This window comes from Mus caroli, chromosome 5, assembly GCF_900094665.2.
Source record: "Mus caroli chromosome 5, CAROLI_EIJ_v1.1, whole genome shotgun sequence".
NCBI classification, from domain to species: Eukaryota; Metazoa; Chordata; class Mammalia; order Rodentia; family Muridae; genus Mus; species Mus caroli.
Window position 1 is genome coordinate 113,876,628 of NC_034574.1, and position 20,978 is coordinate 113,897,605.

The 20,978-nt window shown below is 49.7% G+C and overlaps 2 protein-coding genes across 3 annotated transcripts in view; one reads left to right on the forward strand and one right to left on the reverse strand.

Annotated features, from left to right (window-relative positions):
- Positions 1-20,978, reverse strand: part of LOC110293994 (2'-5'-oligoadenylate synthase 1A-like) — a 77,150-nt gene that overhangs the window by 35,963 nt on the left and 20,209 nt on the right. The window lies entirely within an intron of this gene.
- Positions 3,162-13,652, forward strand: LOC110293992 (inactive 2'-5' oligoadenylate synthetase 1C-like). 2 transcript variants are annotated; one of them, XM_021161920.1, is made up of 6 exons: positions 3,162-3,391; positions 4,276-4,564; positions 7,128-7,324; positions 11,051-11,286; positions 11,936-12,089; positions 13,071-13,652. In XM_021161920.1, exons 1-6 carry the CDS (start codon positions 3,188-3,190, stop codon positions 13,098-13,100), a joined length of 1,110 nt encoding a protein of 369 aa, XP_021017579.1. In that variant the 5' UTR covers positions 3,162-3,187; the 3' UTR covers positions 13,101-13,652. The 2 variants fall into 2 exon arrangements, with proteins under 2 accessions (XP_021017579.1, XP_021017580.1); XM_021161921.1 differs by lacking the exons at positions 11,051-11,286; positions 11,936-12,089 and having other exon boundaries at positions 3,188-3,391; positions 13,071-13,100.

Genomic DNA, 20,978 nt, shown 5'->3' on the forward strand with positions numbered 1-20,978 from the left:
AGCACTCGGGAGGCAGAGGCAGGCGGATTTCTGAGTTTGAGGCCAGCCTGGTCTACAAAGTGAGTTCCAGGACAGCCAGGGCTACACACAAACCCTGTCTCAAACAAACAAACAAACAAAAAACAACAACAACAAAAAACACCTCACAAGTGTTCAGTTACTGGGCAACCCGCCATAGACTGTGCAGAACCAAACTGCTACAGTGTTTGATGTGGGGTGGTGGCTTGGGATGCTTCTAGATCTCTTCTCTATGAACTTGAGACAAGAATCCTTGGCTCCTTCTGTCCATGCTCCCCTGAAAGAGCCTAGACCTTCCCCATCCCACAGAGAAACTGTTCCCCAGCTGTGTGTGGCCCTGGAGCCCTGGGTTCTGGTCAGTGTGCATCGAGGTGCACTGTTTCTGCATCCTGCAGGCTGAGGTCCACGGCAGTGCAGGTAAATAAAACTGTGTGCAATCTGTGACCAGCGATTACTTGTGAGGATGAGATCTGAAGCACTGAATTAAATCACAGTGCACTCACTCAAACTCAAAACTAGTTTATTCTGAGTCCCTCCTTTCTTAATTTCTTTATTTTTTTTCCTTTCAACTGGATCTTATTATATATGCCTAGCCTGGAGTTCACACAGCTCCACCTGCCTCAAGCTCCCACATTCTGGAGTCACACACACACACACATTCATGTATATGTGTGAGGGTCATGACCCAGCAGCTTGTGAATACATAAATACCCCCAAAATCCACATGTGCATTGTCCACTTAGGCTTCTGCTCACAAAGAAAGCAGGAAACTGCTCAGAGCCACCAGTTCCCAACCCCTGCTCCTGTCCCCACACCCTATTCCTGTCCCCAATGTCCACTCTCAATGTCTGTGAAGGGGGAGGGGTGGATCTCCCTGGCCCCCATTCCTTCAGTTCTCACTCAGGCATCCCTGAGGACCAGGAGCCCCAGTGTCTCCTTAGTGTGTGAGAAGATGCAGGTCCCCTGCACCTCAGAACAAATCTTGTTCTGTCTTGTACTTTATCTGCCCTGTTGGTAGACCTAGTGATGCTGCCCAATGATTGCAGGCTGTCTTGCCTCTCCTGAAACAGCCCCCAGATATACAGAGAGGATTCTGATAACCATATGCCATGGGCCTCCTGCCAAGCTGTAGACTCATCATGTCATCTGTCATCAACCCCACACTAAGACTCCCTAAGAAGGTCTGACTTCTTCTGCCCACACAGCACAAGGCTCGGGCTCCCAACTGAACCGGCTCCTGTTCATCTACGCCCTGTTCTCCCCTTCAGGTACGGCATTCAGCAAAGCCTTCAGGCCGTGAAGGGAGGCACGGACAGCAGACCAGACTGCCGATGATGGACGGGACAGACAGATGGACAGACGGGCAGACAGATACACACACACACAGAGAGACCCCCCTCCAGGCAGTACACTGGTGGCCCCTCAAGGTGTACAAGATCAGGAGCCACATCCTCCCTCCCATACTACACCCTTCCACTCCAGCCTGGCAAATAGTGACATTCTCCTGCCCCAGTGGGAAATTCATACTGCGGATTCCCTGTCCAGGACTTTGTGCTGCTAGTGTATTGGTGCTGACCAACACTGCTGGTAAAGAGAGACACAACCCAGGACCCACAAGGAGCCGACTCCTACAAGTTGTCCTCTGACATCACATGCTCACACACAGGAAATAAATGTCATAGACCATCTAAAGCATGATTAGCTTGATCCTCAGCCAGACCTGCTCAGGACCCTCAGCTGGTCTCTTGTCCTCCTTGTGGGAGGGGCCTTCAGCAATCCCAGTTCCCTCAGGTAAGGTCAGAATCCACCAAGGAGCCTCTGCTACCAGCCAGGGCATGAAGATTTAGACTTTTTGCAAGAGGCTAGCCTCTGACCTGAATGACAAGGCCATGGCTTCTGCTTCTTCAAAAGAAGATCCCTTAAAGCCACCTGAGTTGTGGCCATAATCATCGAAAACCTATGTTTCTATAATTTTTTGAGTCTTCTGTTCCTGCTTTCTGAAGTGATTCCAAAAGTGACTGAGGCATGTGTGTGCACATGTGTGTGTGTTTGTGTGTGTGCGCATGTATATATGCATGTATGCATATGCTTGTGTGTTTGATTTTTGTATTTTATGAGAGAGAGAGAGAGAGAGAGAGAGAGAGAGAGAGAGAGAGAGAAAGAGAGTCTCATCACATAACCCAGACTTGCCTCAAACTCCGTACCTTCTGTGTCAATCTCCCAGGACTTGGGGTCACAGGTGTGGACCATCCTGCCAAGATGAATATTCACTCCTGCTGGAGAGGGAGAGGGAGAGGGAGAGGGAGAGGGAGAGGGAGAGGTTGGCTTAGAGACAGGTGCATCCTCATGAGGGTGTGTCCTGGATTCAGGTCAACACTTTATGCTATTGAAGTGTAGAGTGGCAATTGAGTGATAGCCCAGGTGGTTACATACAGGGAGAGAGGCACACCCCTGTGAGCGCAGCACTTGGGGGGCAATGGGGCAGGTCCCCATGTTCACATCCATCCTGAGCAAAGGAGTGAGATCCCATATTAAAGAAGAATGTGAGACCTTTGCTTTTATGGACAGATAGACGGAGGTGGGGGTACAGGGCAGAGAGACTGTCTTGGATGATGTCTTGGACGATGGCCACATTATGAGTGTGCATCTGAGAACTCACAGATCTGTGAGACCCTAAGTCTGACCTATAAGCTAGCATTAACCTTGCAGACAGCACTTTACAATATCCAGCATGGACCAGTCACCTGTGACGAATCCACAACAGCTGTGCTGAAACTGGTGCCTGCCATCTTCCGGATTTCTCTCACTTGCTCTTCATGTTTTAGTGGTGTGTGCGTGTGCGTTGTTGTTGTTAAGAATCTAGGAGACTATCAAAGGATTTTGCTTTAGTAACAATTCAAGATCAAGAAGGAGGAACAACAGAAACTATGTTTAGGATGCTTCATGCCTCCTGGTCCACAGCCTGCTGTGAGGAGGGTTTGACAATCTAAAGAAATGACAGCAGGTAAACAAACCCCAGAGTGTCAGGGAGCCCAGGAGCCAGAGGTGGCAGGTGCAGAGTCTGATTTGCATAGCCCCGCCCTTCTTGGGAAGACAAACCAGCTATGGATATAAGGGGCAGCTGACTCCTGAAGCAAGGCTGCAGTCAGCAGACATTCCTGCCCTCAGGATGGCGAAAAACCTTAGCAGCACTCGGATTGCTCTCTGCAGCACTCCAGCTTGGAGGCTGGATAAGTTCATAGAGGGTCACCTCCTTGGTGACATCACCTTCCTTACTGAGCTCAGAACAGACGTGAACTCCATAAGTGCTTTCCTGAAGGAGAGATGCTTCCAAGGTGCCGCCCACCCTGTGAGGATCTCCAGGGTTGTGATGGTGAGTCCCATTAGCCTGAGCTCATCAGGATGGGGTGGGAGAGGACTCTCAGAAGCCAGACTGCAGTCCTTAGTGGGGTGTGAGTTACCTACCTGCTCAGTGCCCAGTATTCTCATGTAGACCCCAGCTATGGCACAGGGCAGAGGACAGAACAGGGACCCCACTGCTAGATGACTGGAAGCTCATTGCCCATGTTTCCACCTGTCCCATGGGACTGTATGACAGCAGTCCCTACCTCAGTCACTGTGAACGCTGCAGACATGTCATTTTGTAATGTCCACTCATTTATGTCAGGGGTTGATCTGTGTTAGTGATAGGGCTCAGCATTTTATTTAAGAGGATCTCTGCATATCACTTGTTATAGTCTCAAGTTTTCACTTTTTGTGAAATCAGTTTTGTTGATACTAAAAGGTCTCAGAAAAATGTTAAAATCGATACAGACTTTCTTCCTGTATGGTAGACATAGTGCATTCCTTCAGATGCTCTGTTAACAAGAGGGACTATGACAACAGTTTCATACATCTGTGGTAAGTCACTCAGTCTCTTCTCACCCACTCCCTTGTACTTGAATCTTATCTCTCCCAGAGAGTCGTCTTCCATTACACACACACACACACACACACACACACACACAAATTCTGGATAGAAACATAAAACAAGGATATTCATCAACCTGAGTCTGGCTTATCTCCTGTACCACAAGAAAATCAATTCTCCTACAGAGATCCCAATTTCACTCTTCAGGACTGAATAGAATTCCACTACACATGGGCGAGCTTTCTCCATCCAAGAATCACTCTTAGTGATGGACTCCTACTCAGTTGAGTGTCTGGACTGACCAGCACGGCTCTTCTATCCTTTGTCATTTTCATCCTTGTTTTTAGGGTGGTTCCTACAATCGATACACCATGCTCAAGGGCAGGTCAGAGGTCGACCTATTGGTATTCTTTAATAATCTCACCTGCTTTGACGATCAGTTCAAGCTACAGAAAGAGGTCATCGAGGAAATTCAGAAACACCTGTGCCAGTTCCAGCAAGAAAAACGACTGAGAGAGAAGTTTGAGGTCCAGAGCTCAGACCAGCCCAACTTCAGGTCCTTGAGCTTCAAGCTGAGCTACCCCAAGTTTCAGCAGGAGGTGGAATTTCATATGCAGACAGCCTATGATGCCCTGTGTAAGTCAGCAAGCAGCAAAGCCTCACCCTGCCCTTCGTTATGCCAGAGTCCTCTCTTCTATTCTCTCTGTCTGTCTGTCTGTCTCTCTGTGTATGTTGGGGCACTGTACACATGTGTGCAGACATGTGTGCTCATGTTTGCCTGTGTAGGTAATGGTCAGACGCCAGCCTTGGAGGTTGGTTGCTTAGGAGCCTATTTTGGTTGAGAGGTTGACCTGGAGTTTGCTGCCCCACCTTCATGGCTCTTGCAGTAAGGAGCTGGGGTCAGGTGGGGTGTGTGCTCTGATGAAGCTGAACCCACAATCTCTGGCACTTGGAGCCTCAGGATGTCAATTAGGTACAGCATGGGGCTGAGGGGAGGGGATGCTTGTTCTCCTAGAAGTGTCTGTAGGCTATGAGTCTCCACTTCTAAATGATTGTACTCAGACATATTTAGGATATACTTGGGCTTCCTCCACTCGCTACAAGCCAGGCAAGTTTGTTTTGAGAAAGGTGGATCAGCCAGCTTCATATCCACCTATTTATTCAGACAGTGAGCCTGAGGGATTCTCCAGTCTCTACCTGCCCAGCAGTGTGATTTTGGTATGAACCCTCATGCCCCTCAACCACAAATTTTTATGTAGGTGCTCAGAATCTGATTTTGTGTCCATGTACTTCTCTAAGAAGCCCCTTACCCACAGAGCCATCTGCCCAGCCCCTGGGGTATCCAGAAAACAACTGCATGGTCAACAGCTGTCTATGTGGCTAAGATTGGGAATTGTGTGTCTCTAAAGTGGGACAAGAGATAGGGCTAAAAATGAATATCTGTTGCATCTTCTATCAAAAAATGATAAACTTCAGACCTATGCAGAGGCCTGGATGTCTGTGTAGGTTAGAGGAGAAGCAAAAAGGGCATGCAGTATGCAGAAATTCTTAAGAGTAGTCTGTCCCCCTCTGGAAAACGGAAAACCCAGCACACACAATTCCCACATGTACACACAAGTGATTTAACTGACATTAATGATCCTCTAAACTAGTAACTCACACCAGTCCTGACAAACACTGGATTCCCATTGTACTTGTGGTTTTATATTTGGGGGACACAGCACCCCCTCTTGGCCACTGTATGAACTGCTGTTATCAAACTTAAGAGACAAGGCCACTAGCCCTGGGCTTAGGGGAGCCATGGAAACAGTCCAGAGTCTCAGGCAGCAGGCACTGAGATGGCCAGCCTGGGACTAGGACCAGGGCAGCCTGCTGTGGAAAGTCACAGGAGTCTTAGAACCCTGCTCAGTGGAGGGGTCTGAGAGGGGGGTGACCCAGAAATGAGTTGGGAGGGCGGCTCCTGCAGAAGCCCGTCTTGCTCATGGACTTCCCTAGCGTGAGGCAGCTTTCCAGTGGGATAGGAACTCTATCCTAGAAGGACTCCCTTGGGAATGCTCATGTGGATAGCAGTCCAAAAGAGAACCACAGCCACAGCCCTAACCCAGGTAACTTTGTAAATGAGACCCATTGTGTGCTAGGCCCTAAAATAGTAAACTGGCTCTTGAGAACTTCCTGGGTCACTGAGGGACTGGACTTGTACTGTGTTCCATGTGTGAATGATTTGGGTCTGTGCCAGCATCAAAGCCTGATGGTATGGCTGCTGCAACCATGGCTATACACCTGCAGACACCTAAGGCACAGCCTGCTGCCTTCCTGGACTATTCAAGTGTACCTATACACCTACATATAGCCACACACACATCAATTCCATAGCCTGCTCCCTGTCCACTGTAAAAGTTCACAGGGCACACACACCACTACCACTGCCACCTCTACATCCTGAAACTCTCAGGAACTGGACAAGGAAGAAAATATGGCATTAGGTTAGCCACTGAAGAAATTCGTGTACTGCTGACAAACAGCTCTGTGTGTAAAAGCAATCACTGTACAAGCATGAGGACCAGAGTTCAAATCCCCAATGCCCACCTACTCTTAGGAAGTTCCACACATTGACCTGTATCCCTGTTACTATGGGAACAGAGACAGGAGAATCTCTGTGGCCTGATGGATGCCAGCCAAGCTCCATGTTCACAGAGAGACCCTGCTGCAAAGGGAGGGGTGACAAACTATACAGGAAAACACCCCATCTCCTCTTGTGGCCTCTGAATATGTGTTTACCACATCCATCTGCACACAATTCACCCTTCATCTCAAAATATGGCAGAGACTGTAAGCAGGAGATATGATATACAAATGCAGGAGAGTGCTCCATGGTACACCAGAGCATGGTTGGCCATTATCAAGTGACTGTGTAGCTCTCTTGTGTGTGATCATTGTGGGCTGTTTCTTCCCACCACTGTCTCCAGGCCTGTGAGTAAGGCATCCTACTAAGAGCACTTGGTGGCACAGACTTTCTAGGACCAATTCATGTATGCAGTCCAGAGGTGTGGTGGGCTCATGTCTGTATGGGGAGTGACGCTTGCTGTGGACAAAGTTTGCCCTGTTCATTGAACCCCATAGAGAGTGACTGTGATCCTATAGAGCAGGAAGATCCACAGAGCAGGGATGAGTCTAAACATGAGAGATGTTTTCTTTACAGATGAAGTGAGAAGAAAAGAGCGTCGTAACTGTGACATTTACAACAAAGTATACGCCCGACTCATCCGTGAGTGCACCATGCTGGGCAAGGAGGGCGAGTTCAACATCTGCTTCATGGAGCTTCAGCAAGACTTTCTGTGGAAACGTCCATGCGAGCTGAAGAACCTCATCTGTCTGGTCAAGCACTGGTATCAACTGGTAAGGCATCTGGCCAAGACACTGTGGACCCTATGTGTAGAGAGCATGCATACAGGCCAGAAAAGAGGTCTATTATAGCTGGCTGTCTATGGACATGATAGCTTTATCACATGACCAAGACTGCCTTGGGAAGGAAAGGTCTCACTTGGTTACACATCCCAGTCACAGGGCATCATTGAGGGGAGTCAGGACAGTAACTGAAGCAGAGACCATGGAGGAATTCTGCTCACTACCTTGGTCTCCATGGCTCACTCAGATTGCTTTATTACAGAGCACACACTCAGGCATGGCACCAACCACATCCATCACTGACCACCACAAACACGTCCCCACAGACTGCCCTAAACCAGACTGATGGAGGGAGGGATTTCCTCTTGATTAAGGGTGCCTCCTACTCAATGACCCTAGCTTACATCTTGTTGACAAAAACTCACTTTCACTAATGGCCCACTTACAAATTGATGCTCTCACACGCCTCTATTGAACCATACCCTTTACTTCCTTGACTTTTTGCTAAGACATCATGTCAATATCACGTCCTAACACAAAATCTTTAAAAATCAATTAAAAAATGTCAACACTTAAGAAAATTATTATTTCAGTTGTGGGTTCATATAAGATTTGAAACATTAGTTACATTCTTCCTTACTCCAAGAGGGAAGAACCAGGTCACCGTCACAATCATAGCAAAAAGGCTCAGTATCTGATATCTGGGACTTACAGTTCCTGAGCTTCTCAGGTCTGCCATCCACAGCACACACAACACACCTCAGGCTCAGGCCCGCTCTGTTCTCACATTGCTCTCTTCCTGGCAGTTGTCTCCTGCTCAGGGAAAGTCAGTATCTCCGGGTCTCCACTGCCATCGAGGCTGCACTTTCACCTATGGCTTCTCCTGGCCTCTCTCAGTGCCAGGCCTCAGCTGCTTCCCTTGACCCCTCCAAACTTGCAAGTTTCTTGGGACTAAATCTTTACAACTTGTGAGACCTGTCTGCAATACCAATGTGCCTGCAAAACAGAGAGGCAGACTGGGGACACCCTCGACTACAGATTGTGTTTGCTGACCTTAAGCAAACTCATTTCAGAACACTTTGCCCCTCTGGTACAGGTTCTTTCTAAGTCAGAGCTGACTTTTCAGCCTCAGCTGGTGAGAAATTACTGATTCTTAATCCAAACACAGCACACAGACAGCCCAGCTGGGGTCCTTGCTTTTCTCTGAAACCTCACTCCAGCCTCTGTCACCTGCCTGCCTCTCAGCACTCCTGTCTTCCAAGTTCCCACAAACAGCCTGGTAGGCTCTCAGCTCTCCACAGCTTTCCAACCCAAAGTTCCAGAATCCTTTCTCAGTCCTCCCAAGGAGCACCATGGCGGGTCAGTCACAGCAGTGCCCCTCCTCCCTAGGACCAGTTTCTGTCCTAGTTTGCTCTGACTGCTGTGGTAAAGGTGCTGCTGCAAAGTAAATTGGGTGGAAAGGGATTGTCTGGCTCATGTTCCTGCATCTCACTCCATCTCTGAGGGAAGCAGAGGCAGGAACTGAAGCTGAGGCCATGGAGGAATTCTGCTAGCTGCCTGATACCCTTGGGCGATCAGTCTGATTTTTACAAACGACTCAGGACCACCTGCCCAGGACAGGCAATGCCCACAATGGGCGGGGCCCTTCTACACTGATCAAGGAAATGCCCCACAGGCTTGACTCTAGGCTAGGCTGATGGAGGCATTTTCTCAGTTGTGGGTCCATCTTCTCTAGATGGCACTCTCTGTGTCAGGTTGACAAAGAGAAATAAAAATGGCACAAGGGGAGGAAACAGAAAATGGAGAAGTGGTTAGAAGGGGAGCAGAAGAGAGGGGTTCAGAGAAACAGGGTTTGGGGGAACAGCAAGGGAACATGATGCTGTAGGAGGGAGAGGGAATGGGGAGGGAGGACGTCCTGTGCTTTTTCTAAGTGATTTCTTCTAGTCCACTTTCCAGTCAGCTAACTCTCTCGTCATCCATGTCTAACTCACTGTTCCATGGCAGCTGCTTCATTTGTGTCTCTGCAAGTCTGCTTCCTTCTTCAGCAATCCCTGCATGTCACTTCCTATGGCTTATATTTCCTGACATTTCTACCTATTACCTCTTTAAATGGATGATTTCTCAATATTTTTTTCTGGACAATGTTTTATATGTATGTGTGGTGTATGTGTGTACACACCTGTTTGTGGGAGCACACCTCTTTGTGTGTTCTTGTGTGTCCATAAGAATGCAGAGGTCAGCGTGTGAGGGCAGGTCCTCAGTCACGCCCCACCTTGTGTAATCAGTCAGGGTCTCACACCTGGCACACCTTCTGCTGGATCAGCAGCGCTGGACAGTCCTGCAGCCCCTGCAAGCCCCATCTCCAGCCCTTTGAGCTAGGATTAGGAGTCAGCTTCCTCAAGAGCCTGACATTCACGTAAATGCTGGGGATATTGAGGGTCAGTGAGTGTGGGGGAAAAGAGGGATTGGGAGAGAACCAGCATCCCACCAGAGTCCCACTGCTCTGGGTGGGCAGACGCAGGAGGACTGCCACACGCTTTCCACGCAGCCACAGGTGCTCTGTGAAGCCACTGACCCCACTCGGCGGGTGGTGGACAAGGGTCCTAGGTACCAGTTTCCCAGCCTAGGCATCCCACACTGGATAAGGTGGAGGAGCTGAGAACAGAATAGGGGCCGGGGGGGGGTGTCATTAGCCCCGGGGTTGAAGGGAGGAGAGGGCAGGGGAAAGGGGGTGCTGGATGGTTCCCATGTGGGTGAGAGTCCTTGGTCTGGCCCATGACTGGAGCACCGAATGGCCTTCTGGAGGGAGGTTAGATGCAGCTCATTAAGAGAAAGCCCATCCCATTGTTCAAGCACAGCAGGCCTTGATGATCAGATCAGAGACAGTCTATGGTTTTAGAGCTTTATTGTAGAAAGGAGGGAGAAAGAAAGAAGGTAGAAAGAGAGAGGCTGGTCATGCCCACGTGGAGAGAGGAGGAAAAGGGAGAGAGAGAGAAGGAGGGTTAGAGAGTAAGAAAGGTGTGGGCTCAAAGAGAGCGAGGAGGGGCCAAGTAGCCCCTTTTATAGTGGGCTGTTGCCAGGTAACTGTGGGGAGGAACATACCTGACTATAGTCAGGAAACTGGGGGTGGAGTCTAGCCAGAATGCCAGAAGCTTGGAACATTGTCTGCCTGACTGATAGTCACAGAATTATGGAGTTGGGGTCTCTGTGATTCCAGGCACCTGATTGTGGGAACGTGGCTCACCTTTCCGTCCCTTGTAGAATTCTCTACTGGGTCACTTGAACAAACCCCATTCAACCAAAATAGGCTGCCTATCACAGTCCCACAGGATCAGACCTCTAGTTCTCACCCCTGCATGGGGATTGAGGTGCTTTACCCCTGAGCCACCTCCCTAGCCCCTTCCCAGGTACTTCAGAGACCATGAAAATTGTCCAGACTGAGCACTCCTTATGTCCCGCCTCCACCCTCACTCCTAGCTGTCACTCATGGTGTCTTGATTCCTCCTGTGCCTGATAGTGAATGCTGTCTTTGTGGAGCACACAGGTTCAATCTCAATCACTCAGCTCTTGCCTATAGCACTGGAGGGGTCAGAGACTGAATCTAAATAACTGGCTGTGAAATGACATCATCAGGAGGCAGCTGAATTGAGCCTGTGAGAAGTGTCCCCCACATCAGAGATGAAAGCCCTGTGTTTCTCATTACCTTTCTCTTCTCAGTGTAAGGAGAAGCTGAGGGAGCCGCTGCCCCCACAGTACGCCCTGGAGCTGCTCACTGTCTACGCCTGGGAACATGAGCTTCCAGACAAACACGAAACAGAGACAGCTCGGGGTTTCCGAACCGTCTTAGAACTGATCACTAAGTACCTATGCCTTCGAATCTACTGGACATTGTATTATGACGTTCTACATGAACAGGTCAATGCCTACCTGTACTCACAGGTCAAAAGAGTCAGGTAGCTTGTCCCCACATGGCTCTGCTTTCCGTGGGTGTCAGGTTATAATCCTGTGAAAAGGAAGAGGTGGGAGTTCTGTGTCAGCGCAGCATCTCCTGTCACCTGACTGACATGAGGTCCTAATGCCCTGGGAGCTGGGGAGGGAGGATGTTTATCTTGTCTGTGGTGAGGAGACCAAGGCTCTGACATTGTCCTGACCAAAACAGGTTAGGAAGGAGAGGACATAGAGTGGGGACTGAGATTTTCCAATGGTGACAGCATCACAGGGACTGTGGTGCACTCAAGACCTGGGGTGGACCAATTACCTGTAAATAATAGAGCGCTATGTCACCCTAGGGAGTGACATGTCCTGATCCTGTGTTTGATCAGTTTTCCATGAGACTGGCTGGTCCAGCTCTCCCTATCTCATAGATCAGAGACCCTGAGGGACTTGCCCCAGAACACACAGCTACTAAAGGGTAGAGGATTCGAACCCAAGCCCTCTGGGTCATGCCCAAGGATCCCTCTAGTCTTGCTGAATACTCTGAGGCAGGGACACTGACCAAACCTTGGTTAGGCATGCATTGCTGGGCTCCCTCCCTGCCTCTGTGAAATGGTATCTGAGGTACTGGTTAGCTGCTCAATTCACTCCCTGAATGTTGCCCTGCAGTCCTCTGATCTTGGACCCAGCAGACCCAACATGGAACGTGGCTGGTTTAAACTTACAGGGCTGGTGCATACTGGCAGAAGAGGCAAAAGCCTGGCTGGATTACCCATGCTTTAAGAACAGGGATGGTTCCCGAGTGAGCTCCTGGGATGTGCCGGTGAGACCCTGTCATCAACCTATCCTCTTGCACACAGCTTTGGTCACTCCATCTACTTGGAGAATATTCTCACCAAGACTTGATCTTTTGCTGAGGGTCTTTACACTTCTGTGAAGGCCAGCTGCTTGCCTTTTACAGCCAGTTTAGTGCCATTCAGAGATATCATGGGCTGGCAAGATGGCTCAGTGGGTACAGGCACTGCCAACACTGAAGACCTGACTTTGATCCCTAGAAGCCATATAGTAGAAGGAGAAAAAAGAATTCCCCAAGTTGTCCTGTGACCTTCATGTGTGTCCTGTTACACAAGTGGACATGCACACACATGCACATGTACAACCACATGAAGAAACAGATATATAGACTCTTAGAGCTGAAGCTACTGGTTGAGGGACACTGAGCTAGAGAGTGTTAGGGCTGGGATCCCATGGACTCTGAAGCCCCTGTCAGGTCCATGAAGAAGTCTGTCTTCCCTGTCTCATTGTCATGAGGCCAATGGGACTCAGTGGGGCTGTGTCACAGCCACAGAGGGACCTTCACTTGGATCTTTCCCCTACTGGGGCAGCGTCTGCCTGATGCTAGGGAACTGATGTGACCTCAGGGTGGGGATGAACGTGGGTGCAGTGATGTGTGAAAGACATCACAGAGGGTCAAGAAGGAAGGGAGAGGGGACATGGAGGGAGGCAGCTGTGGGTGGGAACAATGGCCTGTAGTGCTGTCCTGCAGCAGAGAGGTGGCTAGGCCATGTCTCCCGTTTGGCAGATCTTCTAATGAAGAAGGGATTGCCTGTAGGGTCGTATGCACCCTCAATGGGCAAAGTCATGAAGGTGTCCTGATGGCCATCTTTCCAACCCTTGTGTGTGCTGGCTCCATTTCTCAGGAGATCCATGTGTGATGTCATGGTACCCACCCTCAGGGCTGATTTACATCCCCCTCCTGGAAGCAATGCAGGCTCCTGACATGATTGTATATTTTTCATTGCAGCCAGAGAGAAAAGGATGTGTCTTCCTGTGAGCAACCAAGCATCTGTCAGGGGCATGTCCTCCTCTGCTGTAAGACTTTGACCTAGAGAGGACAGGATGGTGCTCATGGAGCCAGCGAGGGACATCCAACTTGTGATCAGACCCCAGGCTTCTGATCCCTGCCTGCCCGTGGACAGCCTTCCTCACAGCCTGTTTCATCTGCCTAAGCCTCTAACAGTGTTTTCTGGGAGTTAGGCTGTGATGGACAGAGATGAACGCAAGATTGACTTCCATCTGTCCACCTGTTGGGAGGTTCTGTCCAATAGTGGCTGATCATCATCAACAAACCACAGCAAGCCATGAGGGGGGTGTGCACTCTGAGGGATCCATCCTCATCTCACATAGAAACTCTTCCACAGCTGCACATGTCCCTGGAGCCATGGGAATCTGTCTAGTGATCATCGAAGTGCACTGTTTCTGCAACATGCAGGCTGGGTTTCTGGCAGTGCAGGAGAATAAAATTGCATGGACTTTGAAATTTTGATGTGTGTTTGTGAGGATGAAATTTGAAGCACTGAATTAAAGCAAAATGCATCAAATGAAACTAAAATGAATTTATTCTCCCTCCCTCTTATCCTTTCTCTCTTTCTCCCTTCCTTCCTTCCAACTGGATCTTAGCTGTTCCACCCTAGTCTGTAATTCACAGAATACCACTTGCTTCAAGTTTCTAAGTTCTGGAGTTTTACACACATCACACACACACACACCCACACCCACCCACACACACAGACCACACACACACACACACACCACACACACACACACACACACACCACCACCACCACCACCACCACCACCACACTTCACACACAGGCTAAATGGTTCCATAGCTCAGTGTAGTGAACCAACAGTCTTATAAATACAAAAATACTTTAACCATAAAATATCATCTCCTGCTGTCTGCACTGGGGCCCCTTTTTACTAAGAATGCACTAAATTGTTGAGGGCTACCAGCTCCCAGACACTGCTCCTGTCCCCAAACCCTACCTGTCCTCAATGTCCACTCTCAATCTCTGTGAAGGGGGAAGGGTAGATCTTCCTGGCCCCTCATTCATTCAGATCTCACTCCAGCAGCCCTGAGGACCAGGAGCCCCAGTGTCTCCGTGTGTGAGAGGATGTTTGTCCCCTGCAGCACAGGACAAGCCACACCCTCCCTGTACTTTATCTGAGCTGTTGGAGAACCCAGTGATGCTGGTCTATGATTCCAGTCTTGCCCTTCTGAACCCCTAGATACACAGGGTTCTAATCAACAATGGCCCATGGTCCCCAGCCAAGCTGTAGACTTATCATATCATGTCTTCCCTCATCTTCCCCCACACTAATGTAATACCCTGCATGATCTGTAACGCCGGCATCCCATTTCTTCATGGGGGGATGGAAAGATGAGGACCTTTATGATCACAAATGGCAGCCATGGGTACGAATTAACAGGTAAGGGCTTGTCTAGTGTCTGACAGAGGGTGAGGGTGTGTGTAGCTCAGTGGCTGAGTGCTTACTCAGCGGCAATGAGGCCTGACTTAAAGACATCATCCTGAGTTGCCTGTGGCTTTGATGTTCGAGCCAAGTAAGACACCAAGATCATCATGGCTAAGCAGTTGTCTTCTCTCAGGATCCTTTTGCTTGCATTTGGCTGCTGTGTGTGTGTGTGTGTGTGTGTGTGTGTGTGTGTGTGTGTGTGTGTGCCTGTCGGTCGGTCGGTCTGTCTGTGTAGAGTGAGGTGAGGGTGGGCTTTCAGTCCTACCAGAGTCCCACCAGCTTCCCGAGTTGAGCACAAGATCCCTTCTTTCCCCCACTATGTGTGATGGAACTTGCTCAAAAGTCAGTTAACCATCCTGAGCTTTGATCTTCCCAAATGTCTTATAACCCCTGTGAATGCAGTCAAATCAGCACAGGTGAGGAGGTGAGCTGACAGATGGCCACAGAGCAGGGAAGCAGTCTGCAGACATTTGTGAAAGTGTGCTCACACACACACCCAGAGGTGTGTGTCCACGTACATCGGAGGCTAGTGAAGTTGACCATGAAGATGCACCATCGTGGATCATTTGAAGGAACCCTGAGGGTTGATTTGGGATGAGGGCAGTGGCTGTCAGTGCGGGTCCCTCCAATTACTGACCTGAATCCAGTTTCAGTGTTGGAACAGAACCCTGTGGTACCATGGTGGACAGAGCAGTGCTTGCCCTCAGTAGGCATATGTTACTTACCGAGAGGGTGGGCACTGGAGAGAAGGGAGTGTCTGACATCGGCAGAAGGTCAAAGTTGAAGATAGGGCTTGGCACCTCAAAGAGTCTGTTGTCAAGCCCTGCCACTTCCCTGCCCAGACTGGATGGTAACTCAGCACCATAGGACATCCCTTGGGAAGAGCAGGGATGAGCACCATGCTTAGGGCAAAGGGATCTTGTCAGATCCAGTTTGGAGCAAGCATGATGCTGCACAACATGGCAGTCAGATGCTCTGATATGCAAGTATCAACTATGGACATCTTTCTCCCTCTGATAGACCCTGCATCCCTGTTGTCATGGAAACGATCCAGCCACCATGAGACTCCTCCTCCCTTAAGCTGCCCATTGCTCATTCCAGTACCCTGCTGTTTAACTCCATGCTGTGTATCATTGGGGAGGGTCTCAAAGGTCCTCACAAGGGTTCATTCTGTCTGTCATGGGGAAATGGGGTGTGGCCATTACACATCACATGTGGGCTTGCTTTCACATGGGGTCCATGAAAGCTGACATATTGATTCCCCTCTGCTTAGCAAGAGTCATTGGGATGCCCTGGAGATTGATTATTAAAACCAACTCTGTGTGTCTGGGGTCGTTTAAGAAAGAGCAATATTGGAATCATAGACCAGCACCACTGGGTCCCCTGAGGGCTCAGATAAAGGACACAGCACAGGGTGACATGTTCTGTGGAGGAGGAACACACATCTTCTTACACTCGGGATGCTGGCACTCCCCTTTGTGAGGGACATTTGAGTAAAAACTGAGTGAATATGGGCTGGGAGGACACACACACACACAAAAGCGTGCGCGCACATGCACACACACAGGGTTATTCAGAGAGTAGGTATTAGTGACAGGAGAAGGCTTTGAGAGCTGGTGGTCCTTCACAATGCCTTGAATTCTTAGTGAGCAGGTGTGCATGAGGTGAGTGCACACATGAGCCCTTTGAGTCTGAGAAATGACCAGATGGTTCACAACACTGATGGATGGGACCATTAGGTCTCTGTGAGGAAGAGTGTGTGTGTATGATTCCAGAACCGAGTGAGAGACTGAGGCAGGAGGATTCCTGTGAGTTCCACGACAGCTTATGTCACATCAAATTCATGTCTCAGAAAGGAAGCCACAATCATTGTGATTTAACTAAGTGTGTCAAAGCTGATCATTGCTGCCAATGACCGTGTGTCAAAGCTAATATGTCAAAAATTCCACGCACCTTTTATTTTCCTCATACCTATGGGCCCCCAGCCTGCATGTTGTAGCCACTCAAGGGCACCCTGAGAGCACAGGCTACAGTCTCAGTGTTCCATGTCCATGTGTGGCCAGTGAACTGCGTCTGTTTCAGATAGGGCAGGGCTAGAATCGTGTCTTGGGCTCATGGGCAGAAGAAACCAAGGGTTCCTCTCTTGTGTTTATCTGTAAGAAGAGACCTCAAAGGAACCCAATCCAACTTGCATCAAAAACGCTAGCAGTTCGGCTTCGCTCTAACCACTGCTGAACGTCTGAATCATGTAGTAAGTGCTCACTAAATGCATCTAGTTGAATCGTGAAGACACACACGCATGTGCATGGGCACACACACGCACACACACCTGCACTGTTCTTGTATGGCCCACTCCTCAGAGTTCACACTCCATGACGGCACCTGCTGTGGTTTATTGTTGATCAGACTTTGTTGGACAGAACTTTCCAACAGGTGGACAGATGGACGCCAAGCGTGTGTTCTCTCCTCTCCTTCTGAATCTGATGAGGAAGGCTGGCTGTGATTAAACAGGAGTCAAACATGGCTGGCAGGCATCAGAAGCACGGAGTCTGATGCCAAGTGNGGCCCTCCCTCACTGGGTCATGGGCCTGCAGCAGAGCAGCAATGCCCCTGACCTGCAGTCTCCTGGGCAGGNGCTGCTGTGCTCACAGCAGGATACATGTCCAATTCTCCTCCACCTGAGGATGGAGGGAAGGCAGGGCATGGTCAGAACATCAAGCTTACCCTGCTGTCGCCCCTGCACTGTGACAGGAGAATGGCGAGGTCCAGGCCAACCTGGGGCACACAGCAGAAACCCACCTCACATCAACCACAACAAAGAACAAATGCTGACCTGCTCGAAAGGTACAGGAACCACCGTCTGTAATGAAAAAACACACATTCATGTCAGGAGCCTGCATTCCTACATGAAGGGGTGTAAATCAGTCCTGGTTATTGGGGGTACCATGACTATACACCTGGTGCTCCTCAGAAAGGGGGGCAGCACACTCAAGGCCATCAAGATTCCTTTATGACTATGCCCATTAAGGGTACATAAGACCCCACAGAAAGGCCTTCTTCATTAGTGATCTGACAAGTGGGAGACATGGACTAGTCCCCTCTCTGTTGCAGGACAGCACTACAGGCCACTGTTCCCACAGCTGCCTCCCTCCATGTCCCCTCTCACTTCCTTTTGACCTCCTAAGGTTTCTTCCCTACATCACTGCACCCATGTTCATCCCCACCCTGAGGTCACACGTGACATTATCCATTCCCTAGCATCACGCAGACCCTGCCCCAGGAGGGGAGAGGTCCACATACAGGTCCCTCTGTGCTTCTCTGGCTATGACACAGCCCCACCGAGTCCCATTGGTCACCTGACAATGACAGGGAAGACAGGATGCTTCATGGACCAGACAGTGGCTTCAGAGTCCAAAGGATCCCAGCCCTGCCAATCACTAGCTGAGTGTCCCTGAGCCAGTGGCCTCAGTTCCAAATCTCCTTTACACTCTCTCCTTGAGGGTCAGTGTGTAGGTGCATGTGTGTATATGTCAGTATGTCAGTATGTATGTATTTATGTCAGTATGTATGTTTCTGTGTTTTATATGAGTGTGTGTTTCTGTGTATGTATGATAGTTTGTGTAAATATAAGTGCATTTGCATGAGTGTGCATTGTGTGAGTTTCTGTGTGTGTCCAGGAGTGTAGCAGCACACAGATGAAGGTCACAGGACAACATGGGGGATTTGTCTTTTTGCTTCTGCCATATTGGTTCCAGGGACCAAACTCAGGTCTTCAGTGTTGGCAGTGCCTTTACCCATTAAGCCATCTTGCCAGCACTTGACAGCTCTGACTGGTGCTGAAATGGCTGTAAAATAGAGTAACCACTGTCCTCCGCCCCCAGAAGAGTGAAGTCCGTTAGAAAAAGACCACATCTCAGTGAGAATGTTCTCCAACTAGATGGAGGAACCGAAGCTGAGTGCATGGGGACAGGATGATGATGGGGTCTCACCGGCACATCCCAGGAGCTCACTCGGGAACCATCATTTTTCATAAAACATGGGTACCACAGCCACACATCAGCCTCTTCAGCCAACCGCCTCCAGCCCTCTGGGTTCCCACCAGCCACATTCCCTGTCGGGTCAGCTGGGTCCAGGATCACAGGCCTGCAGAGGAGACAGCAACTGTTCAGCTCTCCAGTGCCCCAGGAATCACTTAAAGGGGCAGGAGAGGCGCCCAGCAGAGCATCCCTTTCTAAAGTCTCTCCTTTGTCCCTGCTCCACAGTATACACAAGCCTGGAGGGATCCTTTGGCATGATGTAGAAGGCTTGGGTTCAAATTCTCCACCCTTTAGTAGCTGTGTGTCCTGGGGCAGGTGCCTCAGGCTCCCTGATCTGTGACATGGGGACAGTTGGACCAGCCAGTCTCATGGGAAAACTGATCAAATACAGGATCAGGACATGTCACTCCCTAGGGTGACACAGTACTCTATTATTTACACCTTGCCAACACCTATGGTGACTTCATTTAATGCTGGAATAATTCAGATCCCACTCTATGTCCTCCCCTGCCTTTGCTGCTTCATCTTGACAATGTCAGAATCTTGGTCTCCTCATCTGCAGACAGGTGAGCCCAGCCCTGCCTCCCAGGGCTGTAGAACCTCATATCCATCAGGTGACAGCTGGGCAGTGCCTAGTGCAGGAGATGCTTCCTAGACAGAGCTCCCACCTCCCCCTCCCCACACAAGTGCAGCCTGGAGCCAATGGGGAGCAGAGCCATGTGTGGACACTACCTGGCTTTTCTGAGCTGTCTGTGCAGGTATTTGGAGACCTCCTTGTGTTCAAAGTCATAATACTTTGTCCAGTAGATTCGAAGATGCTGATAATTGATGACCAGTTCCAAGACGGTCCGGAAGCCCTGGGCTGTGTTGAACTCATTACATCCATTCCCTTGTTCCCAGGCATAGACAGTGAGCAGCTCCAGGGCGTACTGTGGGGGCAGTGGCTTCCCCAGTTTCTCCTTACACTGAGAAGAGAAACACAATGAGAAAATATCGGGCTCTCAGCTCTGGTGAGGGGGACACTTCTCGCAGGCTCAATTAAACTGCCATCTGATGAAGGAATTGCAGGTTTATTGTCACACAGCCACATCCAGTCACTTAGATTCAGTCTCTGGCACATCCTGTGCTATAGTCAAGAGCTGAGTGGTTGAGACTGACTCTGTGTGCTCCACAAAGACAGCATTCATTAGCAGGCACAGGAGGCATCAGGACATCATGAGTGACAGCTGGGAGTGAGGGTGGGAGTGGGACATAAGGAGTGCTCACTATGGAAGGTTGATGCTGGGCTTTGAAATAACTGGGAAGGGGCCAGGGAGGTGGCTCAGGAGTAAAGCGCCTCCCTCCCTGTGCAAGGGTGAGAACTGGAGGTCAGATCCTCAGCATCTACATGAGTGTCAGGCTCTTGAGGAAGCTGACTCCTAATCCCAGTTCAAGGGGATAGTGATGGGGCTCCCCCAGGCTGTTTGACTGTCCCGAACTGCTGATTCAGCACACTGAGTGTCATGTATGAGACCCTGACTGATTATACAAGGTGGGGAGTGGCTGAGGACCTGCCCTCATACTCTGCCCTCAACTGGTAATGGACACACATGCACACACATACACAACTTGTGCTCCCATGAATAGGTATAAACACACACACACACACAGAGTCACAAATACATTCAGGATATAATAAGAAATCACACATTTAAAAACATAGCTTGACAAGTCACAAAAATCAAAGTCTAAATGAGCCATGAAAAGTTAGCCAAAGATGGAAGAAAAATCCAAAGACTCAAATGAAGCAGCAGCCATGGAACAGTGAATCAGACACGGCTGAAGAGAGAGTTAGCAGATTGGAAAGTGGACTAGAAAAAATCACCTAGAACAGGCAAAGAAAATCCTCCCTCCTCTCAGATCCCCCACCCCACTCCTTGCCCCTCCTACACATCATCTCCCCCCAACTCCACTCACCCCTACTTCTCTCTCATCCCCTCCTCTCTCATTCCCTTCCACCCACTTTTTCTTTTATGTTGTTTTTCCTCACTGCTTTTGCCAATTTTTATTCTGTCAACCTGACACAGGGAGAGTCATCTGGAGAAGATGGACCCACAACTGAGAAAATGCCTCCACCAGACTGGCCTGGGATCAAGCCTGTGGGGCATTTTCTTAATTAGTATGGGAGGGCCCAGTCCGTTGTGGGCATTGCCTGTCCTGGGCAGGTGGTCCTGAGTTGTTTGTAAAAATCAGACTGATCGCCCAAGGGTCTCAGGCAGCTAGCAGAGTTCCTCCATGGCCTCTGCTCCAGTTTCCTGCCTCTGCTTCCCTCAGAGATGGAGTGTGATGCAGGAACGTGAGTCAGACAATCCCTTTCC

Excerpts from the sequence above, each read along its gene's own strand:
- LOC110293992 (XM_021161920.1), top strand. The coding sequence starts at position 3,188 with ATGGCGAAAAACCTTAGCAGCACTCGGATTGCTCTCTGCAGCACTCCA. Across the intron at positions 3,392-4,275 it reads GGATCTCCAGGGTTGTGATG|GGTGGTTCCTACAATCGATA; the intron begins GTGAGTCCCATT and ends CCTTGTTTTTAG. Across the intron at positions 11,287-11,935 it reads TCACAGGTCAAAAGAGTCAG|TCCTCTGATCTTGGACCCAG; the intron begins GTAGCTTGTCCC and ends GTTGCCCTGCAG.